At 50.5% G+C, this 12,666-nt stretch overlaps 1 protein-coding gene across 6 annotated transcripts in view; it reads right to left on the bottom strand.

Annotated features, from left to right (window-relative positions):
* SNX8 (sorting nexin 8) overlaps window positions 1-8,475 on the bottom strand; it is a 40,365-nt gene extending 31,890 nt beyond the window's left edge. For 3 of the 6 annotated variants that reach the window (XM_082430580.1, XM_082430578.1, XM_082430579.1), the window contains exon 1: window positions 8,244-8,475. In XM_082430580.1, the coding sequence (XP_082286706.1) occupies window positions 8,244-8,460 (217 nt within the window). In that variant the 5' untranslated portion in view covers window positions 8,461-8,475. Of the gene's footprint in view, window positions 1-7,592; window positions 7,726-8,243 lie in introns of those variants that run through there. The other 3 variants (XM_082430581.1, XM_082430582.1, XM_082430583.1) reach the window with 2 other exon arrangements.
* Window positions 8,476-12,666: the final 4,191 nt, after the last annotated feature.

Below are 12,666 nucleotides of genomic sequence, written 5' to 3'. Positions count from 1 at the left end.
ATGAACCGGGAGATTGAGATTGACATATATACACTAATAGGTATAAAATAGATAACTAATAAGAACCTGCTGTATAAAAAATAAATAAAATTTTTTTTAAAAAAAGGCCCCTGCCTTCCAGCTGCCTGCGGGGTAAACGACCAGGAATGCAATTAATCAACCAGAACACGGAAAGCCTCGGAAACTGGCATGAACAAATTAGGAACCGTGAAAAATGTCACAGAAAGAAAAATATTTAGTCAGCTTCCCCGCCCCAATCAAACCTCTGCACTAAATGGTGGAGACCCAGTTTTCCAGGCCACGAAGACGGGACTCTCGCGCAGTGCCTGTCTGCCCAGAACTCCAAAACCGGTGAACCAGGGTGATCTAAGCATCTCAAACAGCTGGGGGAACTCGGCCCGTGGGTCGCAACACACGTGACGTATCTGTTGAGAGCTCTCACGCCCAAGCCAGCTGGAAACAAGCCCCCGGTCGACGCCCCGCTCCCCGGATTGAACTCGGGACGCTCAGCAGACGGGGTGCAGGGCTGAGGCCCAAGCCCGCACCCTCACCGCTGCCCGGCGCTGGCGCTCCTTTCTGCAGAGAGAACGCGACATCTCACGAGGGTCTCGGGCGCTCCTTACGAGCACAGGCTCACGGAGCCACCTCTCCCACTCAGAAAAGCCCTCTGAGGACAGAAGGGTCTCCGTCGGGGAGGCACTGGCTAAAGCAGCCGGGAGCGAATCCTCCAGACGGGGTCCTGAAAGGGGTCCGCGGGGCAGCCGAGCCAGGCCGCTGGAGCGGGAAGGCAACACTCCCACCGGGGGCCGGAGCCGCGCGCCGGACGGCACTCCAGCTCCGCCACCCGCTAGCTGTAGGTGCCGGGCAAGTTACGGCCTCTGCGTGCCTCGGTTTCCCCATCTGTAAAGCAGGGGTGGTGAGACGCCTCGCCTCATAGCATCAGAGAGGATTAAGCTGCTTCACACATCAGGCACGAGGAAGGGCATCTGGCACACAGCACGTGCTCTGAAAGGCTCAGTCATCACAGCTACCACACAGCGCTACCGCTCTGCAAAGAACGCCCGAATCAACTCCCTCCCAGCAAGGGGGTAGAGGATGGGAGACTCCGTACGCCCAGCACAGACCCTCTCAGGGGAAACAGGCCCCTTCCACGGGGCAGAGGCAAACTATAACCTCTCGCAGAAACTCCCACAAGACTCCCTACTTCACCGTCCATCCTAAGAAGGACGCTCAGTGTGCAGAAGCCATCACGAGATAAAGGCCCGCACACGTACAGACCGTCCTCGGGTCCTGAAGAGCTGACAACGCAATTTCAAATCTCCCTTTCGTGCGAAACCCCAGCAGTGAGTGGCCAGTTCCTGGAAAAGCCCTCCACCCCCGGTCTGGACTGGAACATCTCCGGGGCTGGGAGGTGAAATTACTCTTCTAAAGATAATTAACTGTGCCAAGTCAGGAGTATCACCTGACTCTCTGCCTCAGCAGATGGCCTCTGCCAAAGAGTTGCGTACTCTGAACAGCAGGTGACTTTCCCAGACATCCCTCCCACTGCCACACAGATGCCAGCGGCCCTGGGGTCTCGGTCCTCCTTCCTGCTGGTCCCAGGGGCCACTGGAACACCCGGACTCGCCAGCGGGCCGGGCCAGCGCCAATAATACCCAGACACAGACATCGGAAACAGCGGAGCCAGGGATCTCCTGCTGATGAACAGCGAGATGAGGAGTGGATGTCAATACAACAAAACATGCGTTTCATGATAAACACACCTCCAATGTTAACTCGAGAGTGAAAACTAAGGGAGACCAAAACTCCCACAAAACTGTTTTAAAGTGAGATCCCCAGCACCCACCTTTGCTTGTCAAACTGTGTTGTTAGCAAGTCCACCTAATGTCTCAGGATCTGGGACACACTGGGTTTTCCCCCAACACTTTCTACTGTGAAAGAGACACACATACACACACACAGGGGTATAAAATGTCTATGGACAGTTTAACAAAACTATGTATCAAACACATGTAGAACCACTATCCAGGTCAAAAATTAAAAGATGGCTGGGATCTTGGAAGCCCCCATGACCTGTACCTCGCAGACCCTCCTTTCTCCTATCAGAGGTGACCGCAGCCCCATTTTCACGCCATTTCACCTGCTCTTCATTTATACTTTCATCACCTGCGTAAGCAGAGTCTAATTCTAACCCACACAGCAGAGTCTAATTCTGCGTGGCTTTGAACTTAATATAAAGAGGAGTCTTACGGTCCGTATTTTCTCTGGCTTCTCTCAGCATCCTCAGTGGAGGGTGCTGGGACTCAGTACTTGCATTTGCAAAAGGTCACTAAACAGGACATGGCAGAGATCATCTAAGGACATCCCCCTAGCTCTCAAAGCCTAACAACTGAGCTTACTAAGACTGTGATTCAACACACACTGCTGACAGCAGCGGTCACCTCTAGGTTGGGGAACTAGTTTAGCAGGAGAGAAACTTTGTTTACCAAGTGCAAGCATCAGGACATTTTTTAATACTGATTCAACGTAAAGGATCAAATTTTACAACATTAGCACTTTAAAGGCACAAACGTACATTCCTTGATTCATTATTACACAGACATCAAATAGTGAATTAGGAAAACTTCTTAGTAGTGTAGAATGACGCTAAGTGAAACGCACAGACTACCAAACCGAACGTAAATGCACCCTGAGGTTAACTATGTCACACGCATATGCACAGGAAAAAGGAAACACGCTACAACGCAGCAGCCGTGAGCTCACGGGCGCGCTCCCTTTGACAAGACGTTTGTATTTGCGCTTATCTTACGTGTACAGCAACATTCCCCTCGCGGTGCCGAACCACATACCACATGAGACTTTACTGGTCTGCTTGCAGTTCACTCATAAGACTTGTAGGAGAGAATTCACTAGCACAAATCAGGTTAAAGACTCTCGGAAAATCATGTAAATGTACTTCTCAGAGATGTCTCCAGTCCCTACCAAGCGTCCCTGGAATTCATCAATCGTGCAATTTCACTTTCCTTTTGCTTAGCACACATACTCCAAATTGGGTAAGAGCGCTGAAGGACCCCCCCGCCCCCGCCAACGTGCCTATCCACACACCCCAAGGACACGTGTGTCCTCCTACAACCTGGCCAGCAGGAAATAGAGCCAAGTGGGGCCTCAGCTTCCCCTAGAGCTCAACTCACAGGTCATGTCTGGGGCCCTCCTGCGCCCATCTGTCCCACGTGAGGTTTTAATACTGGTACTTTCACCAAGAACGTCTACCCCAAGTCTGGCTATGACTTATTAATGATTCTGCAACAAAAACGTTCAAAGGATGAAAGCACTACAGTTCTTCAGAGGGTAACGTGCGTGGTCAAGAGTCGAGCTCTTCGAATTCCCGAGGGTCCGGGCCGCCTGTCTGCTCACTTGCCCCAGGTTCTAACCACCAGGGCAGAGCTCCTCTTAACACGCACCGCGGGCCACAGAAGGCGGCTCACATCTCTATAGCATCTCACCACTCCAGCCCCTCCCCGTCACCCCAGCACACTGCAGGCCAAACATCTCTTTTTCTGGTGCTTTTTTCTTAGGAAGGAAAAAATAAACCAAAACAGAATTCCCCAACCCAGAACATATCACTTTCTTGCTAACCACAAGTTCTGGCAAAATGTGTTCTACGTAATAGTGATTCAGTTCCTCTTTCTTCAAATGGACACCTTTTACCTTGCAAATTGTGTATATGTGTGTGTGTGTGCGTGTGTGTGTGTGTGAAAGGGAGAAAGAGACGGAGTTCAAAGACCATTAACACCGATTTAAATAATATCTGCATAGCTACCATTGTTACCAAACTAAAATGTGATACTATCCTAAAAAACACTTACGATAAAAATGTAATTCTAGGGACTTCCCTGGTGGTCCAGTGGTTAGGACTCCGAGCTTCCACTGCAGGAGGCCCAAGTTCGATCCCTGGTCGGGGAACTAAGATCCCGCATGCCACGGGGGGGGGGGGGAACTTTCTCCAACATCAGAGCCCTTTCCGAAAAGCAGATACTATTCTAGACACTGGGATGTAAAGAAAAATAATGGTTTCCGCCGATCAGGAGCTGACGACGCAAATGTGTGTAACGGAGGGAGAGGAACGGGCAGGAAGGTTTTTTGCCCCAATGCAGATGGTACTTTAGGGTATAATTTAATCCGTCAAATGCACACATCTCAAGTGACAGCTCATGACTTGCATAACAGATGTGTACAGGCACAGCAGGAGCAGCGAGGGTGGTGGCGGGAGCACAGGGGGCGTGGAAACCGCGCAGGCGTGCAGAGAGGGCGGCGGCCGGTCATGGAGGCGCTCGGAGGATAAGCAGAGGTCAGGCCTGACCCCACAGACAACCAGGAGGCAGCCAGAGGTTTGGGAAGACAAACGGCTCAGAGTTTCCTAACCGAATGGGATGTATGGAGTACCGTCCAATGAGGCGCTCCAACGGAAGTGAAGCTGATTCTCCCTTGTTCTAAAAACCAAGTTTAGGGGACTTCCCCGGCGGTCCAGTGGTTAGGACGAGGCACTTTCACTGCCAAGGGCTCGGGTTCAATCCCTGGTCAGGGAACAAAGATCCCCCAAGCCGCAGAGAGTGGCCAATAAATAAATAAATAAATAAATAAATAAAGACCAAGTTTAGGTCTGCAGGGTTGTAAGAAAGCAGGGCTGGGATACACAGTGGTAATCTGTCTACATTTTTTTTTAATCAGTGTATGATGCAATCGCAAAAATCAGATTAGACAATCAAGCACATATCATACTCATTCTTTGTCACTCTAAGGCACAATCATTGAGCTTTGTAACCTCTAAACAAGCCTTGAAATAAACTCTCATGCTGCACAGTCAGAAAACAGAGTGTTCCAGTCAGATATTTTGATAGTTAATGATTTTAATATAAAACCCACCACAGGTTTATGTCCAAAATACAAAAAGAACTGCTAAAAATCAAAGAAAAAAAGACAATCCCTTAAGAAAATGGGCAAAAAATAAGAACAATCGGTTCAGAAGGCCATACCAGGTCAAAGTATTACAAGAAACTAAACCTCACTGATAATCGAAGAAATAGAAATTAAAACAAAAATAAAACACGTTCTTAATTTCTCTAATGCTAAAGGGAGTTTTTTAAAAAATGGTATGAAATGGTGATGAGGTTATGGGGAAAGATGCACTGCTGTTACAGGTATAAATTGGTAATAGCCACCAGAGAGGATAATTTGTAAGGATTTGTTAAAACAAAAAATATGCAACCCTATGACCCGGCAATTCCACTCCTTGGGGGTATCTAAGGCAGAATAATGGCCCCTAACGGTACTCTCATCCTAATCCCTGGAACCTGTGAATCTGTTAGATTACACAGTAAAGGGGAATTAAAGGTGTAGATGAAGTTTAGGTTGCTAATGAGCTGACCGTGAAAGGAGGGCAAGGATGTGGATTAGCAGGTGGGCCCAATGTAATGCTAGGGGTCCTTAAAAGCGGAAGAAGTGAACAAAAGAAAGAGAATCAGAGAGATTCTCCTGATTCAGGACAAGAAAGGTGTGGCCCACGGTAGCTGGAGCAAGGGGATCCTCCGGCAAGGAATGCGGAAGGCATCTGGGAGCTGGAAAAGGCCAAGAAATGGCTTCTCCCCGAGGGCCTCCAGAGGGAACGCAGCCCTGCCCACAGTTGGATTTTAGCCCAGGGAAACCTGTTTGGGGCAACTGACCTCCAGAACTGTAAGATGATAAATTTTTGCTGTTTAAGCCACTATGTTTGTGGTAATTTGTTACAGCAGCAGCAGAAAACTAATACACTGCGCTAGGGAAACACGGGCACAAGCACACAAGGAGGTGAACACTGTGTGAGTACATGTATGTATAAGACACAAAAATAGAGATAAGAGGATGCGTCCCAAACTGGTAAGAGGAGGTGATTGCAAATGGGGTGAGACTTTAATCTATAATGTTCTGTGTGTTTGTCCATGTATTGCATAATTGAAAGTTAAATTTGTCAGGAGGAAGTTATCATTTACACCTTAAGCTTCCAGGGATTAGAATATAATAAGACCCTTAAGGCTGAAAACCACAGTGAACACCATTTTTTCTGACAATCCCAAAGCTACTACAAAGACCTAGACCCCCGCGATCCCCACAATTAACACTAACGGTGGGCTCTGGCTGTGTGGACAGAACACCAGAGAAGAGGAAATTTGCTGTATACCCATAAGCCACTACTTCTTCAACAGTCAAAAATAAACCCCTGCTAAAGCATGAGAGATACACATATCATCTCTGGACAAAATTCATTCTCAAAAACTTGTATTTTCTGACCCCAGCCCTTCCAAACACCACCCACACCACGACATGCCCCCTTAACATTGCCCACTGTGGACAAGTCACTTGCCTCTGGGTTGTGGGTTTTTTGGTTTTTGTTTTCCTCTACCATTTCACCTGCCATCCAGGATGGCTAATAAAATCACCAGGGCCCCAGGGAAGGCCCGCTGCCAGTCTCGGAGAACTGTGGTAGATGACACCACAACAGCAGCTAGTGGGTGAGCCCTGCAGGAAACGGTGCTGTCCCTGTACCTGCAAAGAGACCCCTGAGTAACCATCACATCCAGGAACGCTGAGCTGCTTTACAATCCTCGGGGGAAGAACCATTCCAACCCAAACACTGGGGGCCCAGCGTGCGGCCCTGGTACAGGTGGCCCGACTGGCCCACCTGGGATCGAACGTGTGACCTCATGAACACAGTGTTCTAACCACCAGCAAGAGCCATCACATGCTTCTCCTTACACGGCTACATGAAAAGGAAAAGTAACTAAAGACCAGTGGGGGTGGCGGGGTGGGGACTGCTCCCTAGACGCAGACTCACCAAGGGACTTCATGCCAATGAGGCCAACCCGGCGCAACGCCAGCCCTGCGCCCAGCAGCTTCACGCCACTCCTGCCTCTTTTCCTCCCTAATAAATCCACTGTCTAGCAGCCCTCCAGAACTCACTTTAAGCATGGCCTCCTCAGGGACACCTCGCCAGACGGCCCAGCTGGAGCTTCCAACCTTGGGCCCCCGCCACCCCGCAAGAAGCAGCAGTAACTCACACCAACCCCCACCTTCATCTATCCTCCAGTTAGAGGACCAGAGGGGGTACCATTTTAAACAGGGACATCCTAGAAAACGCAAGCCTCACGCTCATCCGCTAAGCAAAGCACTTAGGGAGAAACACGAAGGGCTGGCGTTCGAGAACACGCAAGTCCTGAGCGGCCAGAGTTCTTGCCAAGGCCCGGCAGGTCCAGGGACTGCGCCCCACGCGGCGGGCAGGCAGGCAAGCAGGAAGCGCGGGGCGGGCGGGCCCTGCGGCCCCCAGGGACCCGGACAGTCCCGGGGAGACGCGGGCAGAAGCGCGCGGCGAGGCGCAAACCCGGACAGGTGCTCCGGTTCTGGGCCGCGCGGCCACGCGCCCTCCTGGGCGTGGACGCGGGAGTGGGAGGGGGGACCCGGCGGGGCGCTGGGTGCCCGCCGACAGACAGAGTGCCGAAGGCCGCAGGGTCTCGGGGGGCGCGGGCCGGAGCGGCGCGGGGCCTGGTGGGTGCCTGCCATACCTGCCGCCGGCGGGTCCGCCTCCTCGTCCGCCTCCGGCTCAGCCGCAGCAGCTGCTGGCGCCGCGGGTAGCGGGTCCATCACGCCGCCAGTCATGTGAGCGCGCGCCACGTGACTTCCTCCGCGCCCGCCTGGGCTCTGCCTGGCCTCGCCCCGCCCACAGCCGGGCCTACCACGCCCACTCCCAGCTTATCCCCGCCCACCCGGGCCTGCCACGCCCGCGCCCGACCTCGCCACGCCTACTCCCATCCTCGCCTCGCCCCTCCCCGTCCCGCCCCGGCCACGCGGCCCCGGGTAGGGCAGGTGGCGCGGTCCGGGCGCGCGCTCAGCCCTCCAGCGTCCGCCGCTCCAGCCCGCAGGTTCGCTGCCGGCACCCTCGCCCACTCGTTCAGCCCCCACCTGCCCTCACTCAGGCACCCACTCAGTCATTCATTCATTTATTCACACGCTCACCCTCTCGTCCGCCCAGTCGTTCACCCGCTCATTCACCCACTAGCTCATTCGCTCACTTACCCACCTTGTCATTCAGTCGTTCGTTCACTTACCACCCTCTTACTCACTCACTGGCTCACTCACTCAGGTCTCCTGACTGTCGCCTGGAGGCCAGGCGGGCCCTGTGCTGGGTGCTGAGGATACAAAGATGCATTTGGTACCTTCCCCCGTCTGGAGGACAGACGGGCGACCCGAATGGATCCAGTGTGCTGACTTCCAAAACAAGGCTGTGGGAGCGCCGCACAAGAGGGTTCCCCCGGCGCTGCCGGGGTGAAGGGATCCCAGGATGAGTAGAGCCTGAGCTGCGGCTGGAGGAAGGAGGAATTCAGCAGGAGCAGGAGGGAGTGGGTCCCCGCAGGCACGCAAGCCCTGAGGCATCACACAGCTGCAAACGCTGTGGTCCTCCTGAGGCTAAAAGTGGGAGCAGACGAGGAAGCTGGAGCGATTGGCAGGGCTCCACTAGGGAGGGCCTGGTTTCAAAAGTAGGGACCTTGGACCCCCTAAAACGGGACACCCATAAACAACCCAGGTTGTTGGTAACAGCGATCAAGAGCCCAGGGTCCCTGTCAGGGTCCTAGGAAGGGCCCCAGCCTCCCCAGGTAGTTAGTTCTCCTTGCTATAGCTACCGGACCTCTTTGTGGGCTGGCACCAACAACAATGCTCTGCCCCAGCACAACTGAGGAAGCGGTGTACCTCTGCCACAGGTGGGCATACAGCAGCTTTCCCAAGCCACAGGGGGATGCTGTTTCCTCCTGCCACCACGGGCTTCCTGTAGGCTGTTTTTGCATCGAATGCTGTGCTCGGCACTTTCTCCCCTCCCAAGACCGGGGCACACACATTCCCCCACCCCCCCACCCCCCGCCTCCCTCTAACTTCCTGGCATTATTTGATACATATCTCTGTCCCCTGCTAGACTGTAAAATCTTTATTAAATGTTTAAACATTCACTGCACCTTGAAAACTGTGAAGCATTAAACAAGTATGAAGTCAGATATTACTCAAGAATAACAGCACATGAAATTTATTATTTTACTTTAACACCCCTGATATATGGTCACACAGCCTCCAGTTCAGTGGTCCTGCATCTTGGCGGCACTCATCACCTGGGGAGCATTCAAATATACTCTGCCTGAAGCCCAACCCCAGGAATTCTGATTTAATTGGTCTCGGGTATGGCCCGGACTCGGGATTTTTTTTTTTTTAAGTTCCCTGGACGATGGTCAGGTGCAGCCCAGGTGAGAGACCACTGCTCTAAGTTGACAGTTTGTTTTATTCTCACAAACATTTCCTGAGCATTTGTTAAGTATGGAATTTTTTACGGCATGAGAGAGGAGAGTGAGGGACGCCACACAGGGATAACCAGGGATAACATCCCCACCCTCCAAAGTTCCTGCTGGAATTGAATGGAGGAGGAGAACACAGCAGGATTCTCACACCACACAGAGTACAGTGGGTGTTGGGGCTGGAAACGTGGGTGCCGTGGAAGGAAAAATGAACCACTGGTTCCGACGTGACTGGTTGTGAATGCCTCCAGAAGAGGGAGTTCAGTCCTTACGAGCTGTGGGCTCCACTGCCAGATATCTCTAACTGTGAGAGAGTGCTTGGGAAACGTGCACTGAAATATGCCTGCCCGTAACTTCTTTAGATCTCGCCAAAGAAGCCTAATCCTTATACTATTTCTGTTTCATTCAGGAAATGGTAAATAGAAAATGGAATTTCTGATTTTTAAAATAAATTTATTTATTCATTTACTTATTTATGGCTGTGTTGGGTCTTCGTTGCTGCGCGTGGGCTTTCTCTAGTTGCAGCGAGCGGGGGCTACCCTTCATTGCGGTGCACGGGCTTCTCATTGCGGTGGCTTCTCTTGTTGCGGAGCACAGGCTCTAGGCACGTGGGCTTTGGTAGTTGTGGCTCACGGGCTCTAGAGCGCAGGCTCAGTAGTTGTGGTGCATGGGCTTAGTTGCTCCGTGGCATGTGGGATCCTCCTGCACCAGGGCTGGAACCCGTGTCCCCTGCATTGGCGGGCAGATTCTTAACCACTGCGCCACCAGGGAAGCCAGGAATTTCTTATTTTTAAAACCCTTTGATTAGTGGCAAGAATCCAATTACATTAAGACTGTTAATGTTTTTGCAGTCATTTTTATTGCTTTCCATTCAGGAAAATGAGAACTCTGTAAGCAAACTGACAGAACTCAGAATGCAGAGCACTGAAGTTGGGGTGCACTACACAGGGAGTCACGCAGAAAGGGGCTACCATCAGTTATCCTACAAAAATGCAAGCATTTCCAAGTCCTACTAAGGACCCTTCAAAAGAGTTACTAAATGCTTTGAGGAGTATATCCTAGAAATATTAACAGTAGTTCATATGTTAGTCAGGATAGGCTCAATCATGCTGCAGTAACAATCTCAAATCTCAGAGGCTTGAAACAACGAAGGTTTATGTTCATCCTCATCAGCCTGAAACCAGGATAAGGGGGCAGCCACTATCTGGAATTTCCGCCATCCTGACAAAGGGAAGGTACTCTGGAGCATTTAACTGCTCTGGCCCAGAAGTGACACACAACGCTTCTACTCAAAATTCATTGGCCAGAACTTGTGTCATGGTTCTACCCAGCCACAAGCGGGACACTACCATGTCCCTGGAAGACAGAAAGCCAGGAATGCCTGATAAACAGCACTGAATACTAAGCACACTAACCACACTAACATTTACTGAATGTGCCTGCTATGTACTGAGCACTCTTATACATGCTTTTTCTTTAGAAACTCACCAACTCCTCACGATAAATCTAGAAAATAGTAGTATGATTATCTCCAGTTCAGCCAGAAAACTTCAACACACTAAGACCCCAGAGCTAGCTGATAGAAGATCTGGGATTCAAATCCATGCTGTCTGGTACCAGAGACCAGCCTCATATCCCCTGTGGCATTTCCCCTGTGCTATAAAGCTAGCAACTTATCTTCGAAGTTCTTAATCAGGAAATTCTGGTCCACCCATAACCTTTTTTATTTATTGATTTATTTATTTACTTATGGCTGCGTTGGGTCTTCATTGCTGCACACGGGCTTTCTCTAGTTGCAGTGAGCGGGGGCTACTCTTCGTTGTGGTGCACGGGCTTCTCATTGCGGTGGCTTCTCTCGTTGTGGAGCACGGTCTCTAGGTGCATGGGCTTCAGTAGTTGTGGCACGTGGGCTTCAGTAGTTATGGCTCGCGGGCTCTAGAGCGCAGGCTCAGTAGTTGTGGCAAACGGGCTTAGTTGCTCCGCGGCATGTGGGATTTTCCTGGACCAGGGCTCGAACCCGTGTCCCCTGCATTGGCAGGTGGATTCTTAACCACTGTGCCACCAGGGAAGTCCCCACCCATAACCTCTTGTTTTAGGAGGCTTGGTAGGGAAGCTGCCTATGGCTCTGTAAATCATATTGTGGGGAAGGGAAAGGACTCTAAAAGCAGGAAAAAAATATAATAATTTCATTAATAATATCAAGGGACTTCCCTGGTGGTCCAGTGGTTAAGACTCCACGCTTCCATTACTGGGGGCACGGGTTCAACCCCTGGTGGGAGAACTGAGATCCCACACGCCATGGCCAATAAATAAATAAATTAGTTAATTAATAATATCAATAGTCCCAAACTTTATTTTGGTTTTTGGTCACGCCACACGGCATGCGGGATCTTAGTTCCCTGACCAAGGATCGAACCCGTGCCCCCCACAGTGGAAGCACGGAGTCCCAACCACTGGACCACCAGGGAAGTCCCCCAAACATTTTTTTACCACTTACTATGTTACAGGCAGTGTGCTAATTGCTGAACCAGTATCATCTCATTGAATACTGTGAAGATCATGAAATCAAATCCTCCTGTGACACTATGAGTTACCTTCTCAGGCAGTACCTCTCAAATATCCATTCTAAAACTCCTACCTGCAGTAAAGGGATTTGCTCACATCCTCCATGAGCCCCAGGAAGCTTTAAATATCTCAAACATGTTGGCTGTCCGAATTAGACTTTGCACAAGCTACTTAACTTCCTTCAGCTTCAGTTTGCTCACATGTAAAATGGATATATCAATATTACTTGCTCCAAAAAGTTGTCCCTCAAAGGTAAAGTTTTAAAACAGAGACTTCTTATGATGGTCTGAACTGATGCAGAAGTATATTCACCCTCTTCCCCAAACATATAGAAATGCTAGGTAACATTTTACCCCCAAAACTGTTTTTAATACATAGTTGGAGTCAAAGGCAAGAAAAGGTGCCAGATATAGGGGGAACTTTAAGTTACAGGGATGAACAAAAGCTGAAGCAAACCACTCACAGGGCTTTCAGAAATAATAAAGGTCTTAGGAACTTGGGTTAAAGCAATAGGAGAGGAAGGCTTAGGTCCCAGCAAGGCTGGGAATGGACCTGAACTTTCTAGATAAAATCAGGATTAACAAAGGTATAACCTACCAGCCTTTAGAAGCAGCATGGAATCTGGTTGTCCACAGTGGACCAAGAGTGGAAAAAGAATAACCCTTGAGGCAATCCCACTCCAAGACATTTACCCAAGAGAAATAAAAGCATATGTCCACCAAAAAAGGCTCATTCC

The sequence above is a fragment of the Balaenoptera physalus genome, assembly GCF_965194825.1.
Source record: "Balaenoptera physalus genome assembly, chromosome: 16".
NCBI classification, from domain to species: Eukaryota; Metazoa; Chordata; class Mammalia; order Artiodactyla; family Balaenopteridae; genus Balaenoptera; species Balaenoptera physalus.
This window is presented reverse-complemented; position numbering and strand designations above follow the sequence as displayed.